At 47.5% G+C, this 16,630-nt stretch overlaps 1 protein-coding gene across 1 annotated transcript in view; it reads left to right on the top strand.

Annotated features, from left to right (window-relative positions):
- LOC144609676 (polyunsaturated fatty acid 5-lipoxygenase-like) overlaps positions 1 to 16,340 on the top strand; it is a 34,612-nt gene extending 18,272 nt beyond the window's left edge. Inside the window, exons 10-14 of the mRNA XM_078428179.1 lie at positions 1,478 to 1,647; positions 7,209 to 7,330; positions 11,852 to 11,952; positions 14,454 to 14,624; positions 15,080 to 16,340. Coding sequence (XP_078284305.1) covers positions 1,478 to 1,647; positions 7,209 to 7,330; positions 11,852 to 11,952; positions 14,454 to 14,624; positions 15,080 to 15,259 — 744 coding nt within the window. The 3' untranslated portion in view covers positions 15,260 to 16,340. The remainder of the gene's footprint in view (positions 1 to 1,477; positions 1,648 to 7,208; positions 7,331 to 11,851; positions 11,953 to 14,453; positions 14,625 to 15,079) is intronic.
- Positions 16,341 to 16,630: the final 290 nt, after the last annotated feature.

The raw sequence follows: 16,630 nt of genomic DNA, 5'->3' as shown, positions 1-16,630 counted from the left end.
AGTTAAAGTGCTGAGCGACCGGTAGATCAGGTAGGTTTAGGCGGACTGAGCGGAGGTGTCCAGTGAAACGATCGCCGAGCCTGTGCTTGGTCTTGTCATTAAACCTTTCCCCCTCTCACCTCAGCCTCCAATTCTCATCCTAACCTCTACCGCCCTCTAGTGTTGGCTATTTCCAGCCTAACCTATCTATGCCTCTCATAATGTTACATACTTCTATCAGGTCTCCCCTCAAACACTGCAGAGAAAACAATCCGGGTTTGTCCAACCTCTCCCTGTAGCTGAAACCCTCTAATCCAGGCAACATTCTGGTAAACTACTTGGCACCCTCTCCAAAGCTTCCACATCTTTCCTGTAATGGAGCGACCAGAACTGCACACAACACTCCAAATGCAGCCCTCCCAACCCTTCCCAACTTGGCCAAAAGTTTCCACTTTCTTATATCGTTTTCGCCATTCCGATTTCGCCTCACATTTTTCTGCAAAACACATGCCTTGCCGCTCGACCTGCCCCTCGCCTCGCGGCCAGCCCCGCCTCTCAAAGGTCAGGCCCTGCCTCACCCGCCGCCCAGCCTCGGCGTTAGCCCGGCCTCGCTGCATAGCGTGAGGCCCGTTGATGTTGGGAGAGGATGGGGTGGGTGAATTGGGGTGGGGGGCAGAGGAGGGGGGGGGTGGGGGGACAGAGGGAGTGGGGGAGGGGAGTGAGGTTGGGAGGGGAGGAGGGGAGTGGGAGTGGACGTGGGTATAGAGTGGCAGGGGAGAGTGGGTGGGGGGGGAAGGGGAGTCGAGTGGGTGGAGGGGGTGACATGGACCGTTGTGATTTACTGTTGAAGACCACTGGAGCAAGTATGTCTTCAATGAAATTAGGAATGTGCAACTTTAAATGAAACTCTTACTTCATAACTTAGTCATACATTTTATGACCGTTGTTCTTTTATTCAATACCAAGAGAATTGGGATGTGTAATGAAAAAGCAAAATAGAAGAAACAAAACAAAGCACATTTTTCTTTGTGATGTAAAAGGTTTTTCTGTTTAATAATCTTTCTATAAATAGCAGAATATACTCATGATCGGCCTGACATTGTACATGTAGTCCAAGAATTACCGACTGTTGGAAATAATAGTCGTTTTTCACACATGAATGTAGCACAACGCGTATGCACATTTGGCGTGCATACTGTTTTTTGCTGAAAAGTTGCTTTGCGCGCCAAATTATGGATTTTGATGTAAAATTCTGAATTTTGGACATCAAAATTATGAATTTGTAAAATCAAATGTTGGGTGATGTGCAAATGTGGGCTGACCAATGTCCTACAGAGTAGTGTAGGAAGAAACTGCAGATGCTGGTTTACACCAAAGACACAAAGTGCTGGAGTAACTCAGCGGGACGGACAGCATCTCGGGTTAGGAGTAGGAGGAGGTAGGATCCTATAGAACTGCATCATGACTTTCTACTGAGGTTTTTAATCTGTTGTTCCAGGCATTCTCTTCCGGAGGAACTGCCACCGTGGAGATCGTGCGGCGTGGCCTGGTGGGCGCTACCTACCAATCCATGTGTCTCCCAGACAATCTGGCTGCTCGAGGAGTGGAAACGATCCCCAATTATTACTACAGAGATGATGCTCAGAAGATCTGGCATGCCATCAACAAGTGAGAGAACCCTAACCCTGCCTCGGATGTCTCCCCCGCCTTCATCTGACACAGCCTCACCTATTAAAGCCATTTACAGTCATTGAGGGGACAAGGGGTTGTCAGGGGACAGAAAGATCCTGCTCCATCCTTGAACAACCCATCCACTGAGCAGTGACTGATACCTGAGGCGGTGCTAAGGCCACATACAATCACTGGATTTATAGACAATAGACAATAGGTGCAGGAGTAGGCCATTCAGCCCTTCGAGCCAGCACCGCCATTCAATGCGATCATGGCTGATCACTCTCAATCAGTACCCCGTTCCTGCCTTCTCCCCATACCCCCTCACTCCGCTATCCTTAAGAGCTCTATCCAGCTCTCTCTTGAAAGCATCCAACGAACTGGCCTCCACTGCCTTCTGAGGCAGAGAATTCCACACCTTCACCACTCTCTGACTGAAAAAGTTCTTCCTCATCTCCATTCTAAATGGCCTACCCCTTATTCTTAAACTGTGGCCCCTTGTTCTGGACTCCCCCAACATTGGGAACATGTTTCCTGCCTCTAATGTGTCCAATCCTCTAATTATCTTATATGTTTCAATAAGATCCCCCCTCATCCTTCTAAATTCCAGTGTATACAAGCCCAATCGCTCCAGCCTTTCAACATACGACAGTCCCGCCATTCCGGGAATTAACCTAGTGAACCTACGCTGCACGCCCTCCATAGCAAGAATATCCTTCCTCAAATTTGGAGACCAAAACTGCACACAGTACTGCAGGTGCGGTCTCACCAGGGCCCGGTACAACTGTAGAAGGACCTCTTTGCTCCTATACTCAACTCCTCTTGTTACGAAGGCCAACATTCCATTGGCTTTCTTCACTGCCTGCATGCTTCCTTTCATTGACTGATGCACTAGGACACCCAGATCTCGTTGAACTCCCCCTCCTCCTAACTTGACACCATTCAGATAATAATCTGCCTTTCTATTCTTACTTCCAAAGTGAATAACCTCACACTTCTCTACATTAAACTGCATCTGCCATGTATCCGCCCACTCACACAACCTGTCCAAGTCACCCTGCAGCCTTATTGCATCTTCCTCACAATTCACACTACCCCCCAGCTTAGTATCATCTGCAAATTTGCTAATGGTACTTTTAATCCCTTCGTCTAAGTCATTAATGTATATCGTAAATAGCTGGGGTCCCAGCACCGAACCTTGCGGTACCCCACTGGTCACTGCCTGCCATTCCGAAAGGGACCCATTTATCCCCACTCTTTGCTTTCTGTCTGTCAACCAATTTTCTATCCATGTCAGTACCCTACCCCCAATACCATGTGCCCTAATTTTGCCCACTAATCTCCTATGTGGGACCTTGTCGAAGGCTTTCTGAAAGTCGAGGTACACCACATCCACTGACTCTCCCCAGTCAATTTTCCTAGTTACATCCTCAAAAAATTCCAGTAGATTTGTCAAGCATGATTTCCCCTTCGTAAATCCATGCTGACTCGGAATGATCCTGTTACTGCTATCCAAATGCTAGTAGTATTTGAGTAGTATTTAGACACTTCTGCAAGGTGCAGGTGGATACTGATCTAACACAGGGAGATGTGATCACGTAGAGGGTGGCACAGGGGCACAGCAGCGGGAGAGTTGCCTTAGGGACACCTTTTTTACTGGGGGTGTTATCTTTGGGCATGGGGCATCTTGGTCAGCATGGATAAGTTGGGTCAACGGTCCTTTATTGTCACATATACAGGTGCAGTGAAATTTGATTTACCATACAGTCATACAAAAAAAGCAACAAGATACATAACTACATGAAGATGAAACACCAACTTCAACAGCCACCACGGTGACATGTGAGAATCCCCAGGCACACAGCATACGTGGAGATCACAGCCATCAGTTCAAAGGGTCTGTTCCCGAGCTGTGTCAATCTGTGTGAGGTGTTGCACTTGAAGAGGCCAAATATAAGTGGAAAGTATAGAGTCAATGGCAGGACCCTTTGGATCATTGGTGTACAGAGGGATCTTGGAGCTTCAAGGCCATAGCTCCCTGAAAGTGGCAGCACACATATTTGGTAAAAAAGGCACATGATAAGACTGCCATAATTGTTCAGGGCATTGAGAAGCCTCAGGAAGTCATGATGCAGAATTATAAGACTTTGATTTGGCGCATTGAGTACTAAACATAGAAAATAGGTGCAGGAGGAAGCCATTCGCCCCTTCGAGCCAGCACCGCCATTCATTGTGATCATGGCTGATTATCCACAATCAGTAACCCGTGCCTGCCTTCTCCCCATATCCCTTGATTCCACGAACCCCTAGAGCTCTATCTAACTCTCTCTTAAATTCATCCAGTGATTTGGCCTCCACTGCCCTTTGTGGCAGAGAATTCCACAAATTCACAACTCTCTGGGTGAAAAAGTTCCTTCTTACCTCAGTTTTGAATGGCCTCCCCTTCATTCTAAGACTGTGGCCCCTGGTTCTGGACTTGCCCAACATTGGGAACATTTTTCCTGCATCTAGCTTGTCCAGTCCTTTTATAATTTTATATGTCTCTATAAGATCCCCTCTCATCCTTCTAAACTCCAGTGAATACAAGCCGAGTCTTTTCAATCTTTCCTCACATGACAGTCCCACCATCCCAGGGATTAATCTCGTGAACCTGCCTCAATTACAAGGATGTCCTTCCTCAAATTACGAGACCCAAACTGTACACAATACTCCAGATGTGTTCTTACCAGGGCCCTATACAACTGCAGAAGAACCTCTTTACTCCTATACTGAAATCCTCTCATTATGAAGGCCAACATGCCTTTGTAAATTTCCCTGGTGTGGGACGAATAAAGGAATATATTATGCCATCAGCTCACCAATCTCCCGTGTGGGACCTTATCAAAGGCTTTCTGAAAGCCTAGATACACTACATCCACTGGCTCCTCTTCATCCATTTTACTTGTCACAACCTCAAAAAAAATTCAGAAGATTAGTCAAGCATGATTTCCCTTTCACAAATCCATGCTGACTTGGACTTATCCTTTTACTGCTATCCAAATGCACCGTTATTACCTCTTTAATAATAGACTCCAGCATCTTCCCCATCACTGATGTCAGGCTAACTGGTCTGTAATTCCCTGTTTTCTCTCTCGCTCCTTTCTTGAAAAGTGGGATAACATTAGCTATCCTCCAATCCACAGGAACTGATCTTGAATCTATTGAACATTGGAAAATGATCACCAATGCATCCACGATTTCTCGAGCCACCTCCTTGAGTACCCTGGGATGCAGACAATCAGGCCCTGAGGATTTATCAACCTTCAGTCCCATCAGTCTACCCAATACCATTTCTCGCCTAATGCAAATTTCTTTCAGTTCCTCTACCCCCTAGATCCTCTGTCCTCTACTCTAGTACATCTGGGAGATTGTTTGTGTCTTCCTTAGTGAAGACATCTGAAGTACCTGTTCAATTCTTCTGCAATTTCCTTGTTACCCATAATAATTTCATCCATGTCTGCCTTCAAGGAACTCACATTTGACTTTGCTACTCTATTTCTCTTAACATATCTAAAGAAGCTTTTACTGTTCTTCGTTATATTCTTGGCCAGCTTCCCCTCGTACTTTATCTTTTCAGCCCCTATTGCCCGTTTTGTTACCTTCTGTTGTCCTTTGAAAGTTTCCCAATCCTCTGGCATCCCGCTACTCTTTGTTGTGTTATATATCTTTTCTTTTAGTTTTATTCCATCCCTAACTTTCCTTGTCAGCCACGGTTGCCTCCTACTCCCCTTGGAATCTTTCTTCCTCTTTGGAATGAAATGATCCTGCATCTTCTGGATTATGCCCAGAAATTCCTGCCATTGCTGTTCCACCATCATTCCTGCTAGGATTCCTTTCCAGTCGACCTTGGCCAGCCCCTCTCTCATGCCTTCATAGTCCCCTTTGTTTAACTGCAACACTGACACTTCTGATTTAACCTTCTCCCTCTCAAATTGCAGATTAAAACTAATCATATTATGATCACTACCTCCAAGCGGTTCCTTTACCACGAGTTCTCTTATCAAATCTGGTTCATTGAACAACACTAAATCCAGAATTGCCTTTCCTCTGGTAGGCTCCAGTACAAGCTGCTCTAAGAGTCCATCTCAGAGGCACTCTACAAACTCTCTTTCTTGGGGTCCAGAACCAACCTGATTTTCCCAGTCTACCTGCATATTGCAATACTCCATCACCACAGTGGCATTAGTGTATGTAGTATTGTATGTAGTTCTGGTCGCCCCATTACAGGAAGGACGTGGATGCTTTGAAGAGGGTGCAGAAGAGTTTAGGGGTGGCACTGTGGCGTTGCGGTAGAGTTGTTGCCTTACAGCGCCAGGGATTCGGGTTCCAGGCTGAGTATGGGTGCTGTGTGTACAGAGTTTGTACGTTCTCCCTGTGACCTTGTGGGTTTTCACCGGGTGCTGCATTTTTTTCCCCACACCAAAGATGTGTGGGCTTACAGGTTAATTGTCTTGGGTGAAGATTGTAAATTGTCCCTGGTGTGTAGGATAGTGCTAGTGTACGAGGTGATCGCTGGTCGGCGCGGACTCGTTGGGCCAAAAGGTCAGTTTCCACTCTATATCTCTAAACTAAATTAAGAGTTCATGAGAAAAATGCCTGGATTAGAGGCTATGTGGAGAGGTTGGACAAACTCTGGAACATCGGAGGCTGAGGGGAGACCTGATAGAGGTATACAAAATGTCCAGAGTGCTAGTTGTCAGAGTCCTTTTCCAATGTGTGAGGGCACAGGTTTAGGTAAGAGGGGGAGGAGTTTACAGGAAATGTGCAAACCAAGTTGTTTGATACCGAATGATGAGTGTTTGGGACATGCTGTTGGGGGCAGTGATGGAAATAGATGTGAGAGGCAGCAAATGGAGGGCTTTGATTCAAGGAGTTAGTTTAACTTGGTATCATGTTCAGCATGGACAGTGTGGGCCAGGGAGCTGCTTCCACTGCTATACTGGTCTATTTTCTAAAAGTGAACAACTCTTCCACCTAATATTTTATTTTCCCTATCCTTGCCCAATCACTATGCCTTTCCATGTGCCCTGATGCTTCCTGCATCCTTGTCGACTCTCACCCTACACAGCCTGTATCCTCTCTCCGTCTCCCTCCTGAGTGGCAGATGGAGGGGTGCAGATTCCTGTCCTGGAGTCGGGATGTATGAGGTTTGACGAGACCTACACACAAGACTGGAACTGTAAGATTGGAGCCTGAGCCTGCCGCTGCTGTTCCGAGAGTGGCACAAATGGGTAAACTGGTCGCAATGTTATTTTCTCTTTGAGTGTTACTCCAGCCATTTGTTTGAAATCCTCATCCACAAGTCCTTCCATGATCCAGCCCATCTTGACTGACCTCTCCCACCCTCTGACCTGCCCTTCCCTCCCTCGTAACTCCCGTCTCATTGCCCCTTGCATCTCGTCAGTCGCTCACAGATCCTTGTTGCTTTCATCCGCTTGCTCCAGTGTACAGAAGCAAATCCAATAGTGGTCTTGAGTTTTCTACACCATTCCTCCATAAATGCTCTCCTTCCTTCAAAGGTTTACAGAAAACATTGTTGACCTTTACTACGAGAATGACGCCAGTGTCCAGAGTGATACTGAACTTCAAGACTGGGTGAAGGAGATCTTCACCGAAGGATTATTGGCCAAGCAATCATCAGGTACTCTTCTACCCTCGTCTTGTTGATCAGTGTCGATCGGCCGCTGTTGGCATCCAGTCCTCATAAGGTCATACTTGATAGGAGTAGAATTAGGCCATTTGGCCCATCAAGTCTACTCCACCATTCAATCATGGCTGATCTATCTCTCCCTCCTAACCCCATTCTCCTGCCTTCGCCCCGTAACCGCTGACACCCGCACTAATCAAGAATCTATCTATCTGTCCTGTCACGAAGCTCTGGGGTAGACAATCAGGAGGCAGTGCCCTCTATCCCTTATCACCTTATCCCTGTGCCCTCTAGTTTTAGACTCCCCTACCCTGGGGAGAGATTGTGACCATTTATCCTCTCTCTGCCCCTCATGATTTTATAAATTCAACATTAGTTTTGTTTAGTGTAGTTTACTATTGTCACATGTACCGAGGTACAGTGAAAAGCTTTTGTTTACATGCTATCCAGTCAAAGATAATAATAATAATAATAATAATACATTTTATTTATATATCGCTTTTCATATATTCAAAGACGCTTTACAGAGATTTTGAGAACATAGGGGAAATGAATAAATAGATAAATAAGTAAATAAATAAATGAACAGAGAAAGGAGACAGAAGGTGAGGTGACCTTCAGTGGTTGAAGGCAGTACTGAACAGGTGAGACTTCAGCGATGTTTTGAATGTGGTGAGTGTGGGGGAGTCTCTAACGGTTTGGGGTAGTGAGTTCCATAGGGTGGGAGCAGCGATGGAGAAAGCCCTGTCCCCCCAGGATCTGAGTTTAGTCCAGATGTGTGGGGATAGGAGATTGGCAGCGGCAGAGCGGAGGGTGCAGGTGGGAGTGTGCCTGTGGAGGAGGTCGGTCAGGTAGGATGGGGCCAGGTTATGGAGGGCTTTGTAGGTTATGAGGAGGATTTTGTACTGGATTCTCTGGGGGATGGGGAGCCAGTGGAGTTTATAAAGGACGGGGGTGATATGGTCACGGATCGAGGTGTGTGTGAGTAGACGGGCAGCGGAGTTTTGAATGTATTGAAGTTTATTGATGATTTTTGAGGGTGCGCCATAGAGGAGGCTGTTGCAGTAGTCCAGACGGGAGGTGATGAAGGCGTGGATGAGGGTTTCTGCAGCTGTGGAGGAGAGGGATGGACGGAGACGGGCAATGTTTTTGAGGTGGAAGAAGGCTGTCTTTGTGATGTGTTTGTCGAAGGAGAGGGTTTGATCAAGGATGATTCCGAGATTCCGGATGTGAGGTGAGGTGGATACTGGGAGACCATCAATGTTGAGGATGAAGTTTTGGGTGGATTTGGTGAGCATTTTTGGACCAATGATAATGATTTCAGATTTGTTGCAATTGAGTTTGAGGAAGTTTGATTGAAGCCAAGATTTTATTTCAGTGATGCAGTTTGTCAGTGTAGACTGTGTGGTGGAGGAGATTGACTTGGTGGAGATGAGGAGCTGGATATCATCGGCGAAGCAGTGGAAGTTGAGACCATGATGGCGGATTAATTGACCAAGGGGGAACAGGTAGAGGATGAAGAGGAGGGGGCCAAGGACTGAGCCTTGGGGGACACCTTGGGGGAGGGGAGCGGTGGGGGATTTACAGTTGTTAATGGAGATGAACTGGTGTCTGTCAGAGAGGTAAGATTTGAACCAGGATAGGGCTGTGCCGGTGATGTTAAGGGAGGTTTCAAGTCGGGTGAGGAGAATGGAGTGATTTATGGTGTCAAAGGCGGCGCTGAGGTCAAGTAGGATGAGGATGTTGAGGTTGCCAGCGTCAGAGGAGAGGAGAATGTCGTTTGTGATTTTGAGGAGCGCAGTTTCAGTACAGTGGTTGGAGCGGAATCCGGATTGGAAAGTTTCATACAGGTTATTGGTAGAGAGGTGGTATTTGAGTTGGGAAGCTACAGCACGTTCCAAAACTTTGGACAGAAAGGGTAGGTTGGAGATTGGTCTGAAGTTGTTTGGGGTGTCAGGGTTTAGACCAGGTTTTTTCAGAATGGGGGTGACAGCAGCGATTTTGAGGGATGGCGGGACGATGCCAGTGGACAGGGAGGAGTTTATTGTTGCAGTGATAAGTGGAGAGTACATGACTACAATCACACAGTGCACAGGCAAAGGGCACATCCTCCAGTGCAAAGATATAACATTGAAATCTGATAAAGTCAATAGACAATAGGTGCAGGAGTAGGCCATTCAGCCCTTCGAGCCAGCACCGCCATTCAATGCGATCATGGCTGATCACTCTCAATCAGTACCCCGTTCCTGCCTTCTCCCCATACCCCCTCACTCCGCTATCCTTAAGAGCTCTATCCAGCTCTCTCTTGAAAGCATCCAACGAACTGGCCTCCACTGCCTTCTGAGGCAGAGAATTCCACACCTTCACCACCCTCTGACTGAAAAAGTTCTTCCTCATCTCCGTTCTAAATGGCCTACCCCTTATTCTTAAACTGTGGCCCCTTGTTCTGGACTCCCCCAACATTGGGAACATGTTATCTGCCTCTAATGTGTCCAATCCCCTAATTATCTTATATGTTTCAATAAGATCCCCCCTCATCCTTCTAAATTCCAGTGAATACAAGCCCAATCGCTCCAGCCTTTCAACATACGACAGTCCCGCCATTCCGGGAATTAACCTAGTGAACCTACGCTGCACGCCCTCCATAGCAAGAATATCCTTCCTCAAATTTGGAGACCAAAACTGCACACAGTACTCCAGGTGCGGTCTCACCAGGGCCCCGGTACAACTGTAGAAGGACCGATTGAAGACAGTACAAAAGTCTCCAATGGGGTAGATGGGAGGTCAGGACTACACCCCAGTTGATGAGATGACCATCCAGTTGCCTAATTACAGCAGGGACGAAACTGCACAAAGGGAAGAGGGTAAAACATTTTACAAGATATGACATTATCTGCACTGTATCTGGGCCTAATTTTTAGTTTAGCTTCGAGATACAGCGCGGAATCAGGCCCTTCGGCACACTGAGTCCGTGTCGACCAGCGATCCCCACACACTAGCACTATCCTACCACATACAAGGGACAATTTGCATTTATAACAAGTCACTTAAGCTACATACCTACACGTCTTTGGAGTGTGGGAGGAAAACGATGATCTCGGAGAAAACCCACGCGGTCACGGGGAGAATGTATAAACTCCGTACAGACAGCACCTGTTGTTGGGATGGAACCCGGGTCTCTGGTGCTGCAAGCAATGTAAGGCAGCAACTCTGCGCCACCGTGCTGCCCTTATTGACAGAACTGATTATTGACAGAACGAGGGCACGCCATTATCTTTGTGTTTGCGACTCTCTTCAGATATCCCCATGAATTCTGGATAGGTACATGGATGTGCAGGGATATGGATTATGTGCCGGCAAATAAAAATTGGTCTTCGCATCATGTTCAGCACAGACATTATTTAGAAAACATAGAAAATAGATGCAGGAGGAAGCCATTCGGCCCTTCGAGCCAGCACCGCCATTCATTGTGATCATGGCTGATCATTCACAATCAGTAACCCGTGCCTGCCTTCTCCCCATATCCCTTGATTCCACTAGTCCCTAGAGCTCTATCTAACTATCTCTTAAATCCATCCAGTGATTTGGCCTCCACTGCCCTCTGTGGCAGAGAATTGCACAAATTCACAACTCTCTGGGTGAAAAAGTTCCTTCTCATCTCAGTTTTAAATGGCCTCCCATTTATTCTAAGACTGTGGCCCCTGGTTCTGGACTCGCCCAACATTGGGAACATTTTTCCTGCATTTGCTGAAGGAACTGCTACTGTGCTGTAATGTTCTCTGTTGTAGGAAATATGTTGTTAAGCTGGAAAGAGAGCAGAGAAGATATACGAGGATGTTGCCAGGACTAAAGTGCCTGAGCTATGGGGAGAGGTTGAGCAGGTCAGGACTGTATTCCTCAGAGCGCAGGAGGTTGAGAGGCAATGTTATAGAGGTGTAAAAGATCATATCATATCATATATATACAGCCGGAAACAGGCCTTTTCGGCCCTCCAAGTCCGTGCCGCCCAGCGATCCCCGTACATTAACACTATCCTACACCCACTAGGGACAATTTTTACATTTACCCAGCCAATTAACCTACATACCTGTACGTCTTTGGAGTGTGGGAGGAAACCGAAGATCTCGGAGAAAACCCACGCAGGTCACGGGGAGAACGTACAAACTCCGTACAGTGCAGCACCCGTAGTCAGGATCGAACCTGAGTCTCCGGCGCTGCATTCGCTGTAAAGCAGCAACTCTACCGCTGCGCTACCGTGCCGCCCTTGAGGGAAATAGATCGGTAAATGCACGGTCTTTTACCCAGAGTAGGGGAAATCAAGAACCAGAAGACATAGGTTGAAGCTGAGAGGGGGAAAATTTAATAGGAATTGATGGGAATTTGTTCTCAAGGGTGGGATGCTGACACTGCTCGGCAGAGAGGTGATGCATTCATTGCCACAGTTTGCATTCTCTGTGCTGAGTGCTTTGTTGGTCTCCAGTTCATTCTTGTAACACCTCTGATCTTTCTCACTAGGCTTCCCTTCATCATTCCTCTCCAAGGCTGAACTCATCAAGTTCCTAACCATGGTCATCTTCACCTGTTCCGGCCAGCACTCTTCAGTCAACGCTGGACAGGTCAGCTTGCATTTCACACAACACAATGCACTGAACGGTCACGCACACAGCAGCAGCATCCAGCGCAGTCTGGAACCTGACCTCAGGTGCTGTCTGTGTGGAGTTTGCACGTTCTCCCCGTGACCACATGGGTTTCCTCTGGTGCTCCGGTTTCCCCCCACATCCCAATGATGAGCAGATTTGTAGGTTAATGGGCCCTCTGTAAATTGTTCCCTTGTGTGTCGGGAGTGGATGAGAATGTAGGATAACATGGAGCTCGTGTGAACGGGTGATCGATGGTCAGCATGAACTCGGTGGGACGAAGGGCCTTCCGTGCAGTATCTCCAAACTAAAACTAATCCCTAATCCATGACCTTTACAAACAATGGATAACCTTGGACACACTAATGATGTGTGTCCTCATCTCTTCCCATTGCCCAGCCATCCAACCCAAACATCACCCCTGCACCATTTGATGAATAAACTCCAAGATGCCATTTCCCAACCCGTCCTGCCACTTTGGTTGACCCCTGCTGAGGTTTCTGATCTGCTTCCTTTTTGTGTCCTTCAGTTTGCGTTGTTCCACTGTGTTCTTCCGACCTAAATATAAATCTATCGATCTCCTCCCTCCCCCCCCCATCCCCCATCCCAGTTCCTTGGCACGGCCCCCATCTCCTCGAGCTCCATAGAGCATGTCCTGGTAACCCCAGGCACATACAACACGATAAAACTTTATTCATCCCTGTGGGGACATTTGTCTGCAGGCAGTCACAACACACAAGGAAGACAAAACTTGAATTTAAAGGGAAGACAAAAAGACAAAGAGAAGCAACTGTTGTCTGGCTGCCGTGTGCACAGCGCCTTCACCGGAACAAACACACACAGACTTATCCCCTGGGCAGAGGATTCTAAACTAGAGTCGTCGTGTGTTCTCCCCCCCCCCCCCCCCACACACACCGGGTCCCTCTTTGTTCTGCCACCGTCCCTCATGGTGCCTCCCCCACACTGGGTCCCCACTGTCTTCCCCTCCCCCCTCACGCTCATCGACCGCGAGGCCCCACTGCCATCGAGGCTCCCATCGCCGTCACCGCTGCGGCTCCTTCAGCCCAGACAGGCCTGGCTTCTCCACTGTCCCCTGGAAGGCCTGTGGGGAGTCGGGCTGACTGAGGCACATTCTGGTCTTTGATCGTCGTTCTGGTCGGCGGTGGCGCAGTTGTTCTGAGGGTGGATCGGGCACGTGCGGGTTCCCGGGACATCTGAGAATCTTCCTAACACTGGGAATGTCTCCCGCCGCTGGCAATGTCTTTGGAGGGAAAATGTGCCGCAGTTGGAGAACCGCATGCAGTTCTGATCGCCCCAATTCAGGAAAGATGTGGAAGAATTGGAGAGGGTGCAGATGTTTACTGGGGTGCTGCCTGGATTAGAGGGCTTCAGCTACAGGGAGAGGGTGGCTAGTCTTTGATTGTTTTCTCTGGGACTTCGGGGAGGTAGGGGAGACTTGATAAAAGTGTGCAAAATCATGAGAGGCGTACGTGGGCATACAGTCAGAACTTTTTTCCAGGGTGGAACTAGCCAACAGAGGGGGTAGAGCTGTGAGGTACAAGGGGGAAGGTTTAATGGAGATGTAGGGTGTGGTGGGGCCTGGGACGCGTTGCCAGGGGTGGTGGTGGAGGCAGATACGATAGTGGTGTTCAAGAAGCTTTTGGATAGGCAGATGGAAGTGCAGAGAATAGAGGTGGGAGGGGAAGGTGGAACGGACTGCACTGGGGAAGGGAGAGTGCGATGGGATTGGAACTGGACCTGGTCCACTCACACCCATTGCTTCCTGATTTCAGACTTGACCCAAAACTACGACTCATCTGATGTGCAGCCCATACACGGCTCCACTGCAGAACCTCTTCATAGTATGCCCACTTTGATAAAGGTCTGGGTCTGAAGCAGATGTTGGTGAGGCCACACCTGGAGTATTGTGTTCAGTTTTGGTCACCCTGCTATAGGAAGAATATTGTTAAGCTAGATAGTGCAGAGAAGATTTACGAGGATGTTGCCAGGACTCGAGGGCTTGAGTTATAGGGAGAGGTTAGGACTTTACTCCTTGGAGTGCAGGAGTTTAAGAAAATACGAGGAATAGAGAGGTTGAATGTACAGTCTCTTACTCAGTGTAGGGGAATCAAGAACCAGAGGACTTGGGTTTAAGATGAGGGGCAACTTTTTCACACAGAGGGTAGTGGGTGTATTGATAGACTGGTACATGGATAGGGAAGGTTTAGAGGGATACAGGGCAAACAAATGCACGTGGGAATAGCATAGATGGGGTATCTTGGTTAGCATGAGCAATTTGGGCTGAAGGGCCTGTTTCCATGCTCTATGTCTATGACTATGCGTCCTGACCTTAAACGTGGCCTGTCCATTCCCTCCTCAGATGCTGCCTGACCTGCTCAGTACCTCCAGTACTTGATATTTTGCTCCAGATTCCCACATTTGCATTCTACTGTGTGTCTATATCATGTTTGTTTTCCTAGTATGAGTGGAGCTACTGTGTACCAAACAACCCGTCCATAATGAACAAGCCTTCACCGACCAAAAAGGGCCAAGTCACCGAAAAAGATATTAACAACACTTTGCCAAAGGGAAGTCAAATACGCACAGTGATTGCAGCCACCTCTCTGCTCAGTCAACCATCTCCCATTGACGTAAGTAGCAGAAAACCTTTTCAGCCAAACAGTGAAATGTTGCACTAAAAGAATGAGTTGTTTTTCTGTCTCTCTGGCATTTCTTCTGTGTGTGTGTGTGTGTGTCCCTGTGTGTCTGCCTGTGGGTGTATTTTTCTGTGTGTCTTAAGTGTGCCTGTCTGGGTCTGTGTATGCATGTCTGCGCACCTATGTCAGTGTGTGTGCGTATCTATATGTGTGTTTGTCAGTGTGTGTGCACGAGTGTCAGTATGTGTCAGTGTCAGTGTTTGTGTGTGTCAGTGTATGTGTGAGTGTACATCTGTGTACCTGACTGTAAATGTTTTTGAGTGTGTCTTTCTAAGTGTGTGTGTGCAGTTTGTGTGCGTACCAAGGCCAGTACGCGCTCTCTGTGTGTGTGTGTGTACCGAGCTGTCGCCCTGGTTTGACCACGATACCCTTCTCTTCACTCCCTGCAGACCAAGCTGGGTAGTTACGTGGAAGAACGTTTCACTGAGCTGAAGGCGGGAGTGTGCATCTTAGCGTTCCAGCATGAGCTGCAGCAGATCGAGGAGGAGATTATAAAGAGGAACCAGGCCCTTCCTCTGCCCTACAACTATTTCCTGCCCAGTGTGATTGACAATAGCGTGGCAGTCTAACCATGCCATTGCACCTTCACCTAACTGCTTCCTGCTTTGCGCCTAGATTAAAATTATAATCGCAAAACCTTTATTGCCAAATTAAAGCAGCCAATCTCTCCCGCCCTCTCCTATCCTGTCTCATTATCCCCTCTGATCTTCACCGCACACATCCAGCCTGACATTCCCCTCTCAATGAATTCCAAGGCCCTTCCATCACCTCCACCTGGAACCTGAGGAGCAACTTTTTCACTCAGAGGGTGGTGGGTATATGGAATGAACTACTAGAGGAGGTAGTTCAAGCAGAAACTATAACAATGTTTAAAAGGCATTTGGACAGTGACTGAGATCCAGTTCTCATGTCCTCTGCTCTCAGTCAGATCAAGGGGACTATTCATTTTGTTCTTGCCTCCCTCTCCACCAGTCTCCCATTGAATAAAACCTCCCTCTAACTGAAGAGTGAAACTCTTCCTCACTCCAGTGCATACAATGAGGTCTCCTCTACACTGGAGAAAGCAGGCAGACCTGCTGACTTATGGTCTTATGTGACCCCCACCTCCCTGATCCAATCTGGGGCTTTGCTCAATTCACACCCTGAAGACCATGTTCATCAGATACAGGAGCAGAATTAGGCCATTCAGCCCATCAAGTCTTCTCCACCATTCGATCGTGGCTGATCTATCTTTCCTACTTTCTCCCCGTAACGTTTGATGTCCTTACTGGTCAATACTGAAGGCTGGTTTTTAAAGCAATTGTTGCCCTGACCACTTTGCTCAGTTGCTAATCAGCAACAATCCCGCTCTGTAGGAACTTGCTTGCTATTCCCTCTCCCGTGCACTGCCTCTCCTTCTCTAGAGACACTGCCAGCCATGGCAGCGTTCCTGGGTTTTGTTTCAGTTTCTAGCTTCTGCACTTTGATGAATTGAAACTCAAAAGGTTTATTTTTTATTGATCAAAATGAAATATAAATTCCAAAGCTGGCTTTCATTCTGAATTTTGTCTCTAAAGCTTGTAACTGTAACCCTATGGGGGTGCATGCTTAATGTTCTCGTTAGGAGCTGAGAATAAAATTGCATCAGTGCTTGACAAAACTCTGTTCTGTGGGCATTTGTGTACAGATGCACGAGTTAAGCAATATCCTTAAAATGACAAAGCGACATGTTACTGTCAAAAATACTGGAGCCAGGCTTACCGGAATATTGCATCAGATGGTTGATCTGATCCAGCAGTCCTGAATAGAGATACTTGAAGTGGGTAGGAAGAAACTGCAGATACTGGTTTACACCAAAGTACAAATAGCTGGGAGTGTACCTGGATAGTAAACTGGACTGGTCCAGAAATGCTGAGGCCCTGTACAAGAAGGGACAGAGCCGGCTGTACTATTTGAGAAGG

Source organism: Rhinoraja longicauda, chromosome 34 (genome assembly GCF_053455715.1).
Source record: "Rhinoraja longicauda isolate Sanriku21f chromosome 34, sRhiLon1.1, whole genome shotgun sequence".
NCBI classification, from domain to species: Eukaryota; Metazoa; Chordata; class Chondrichthyes; order Rajiformes; family Arhynchobatidae; genus Rhinoraja; species Rhinoraja longicauda.
This window is presented reverse-complemented; position numbering and strand designations above follow the sequence as displayed.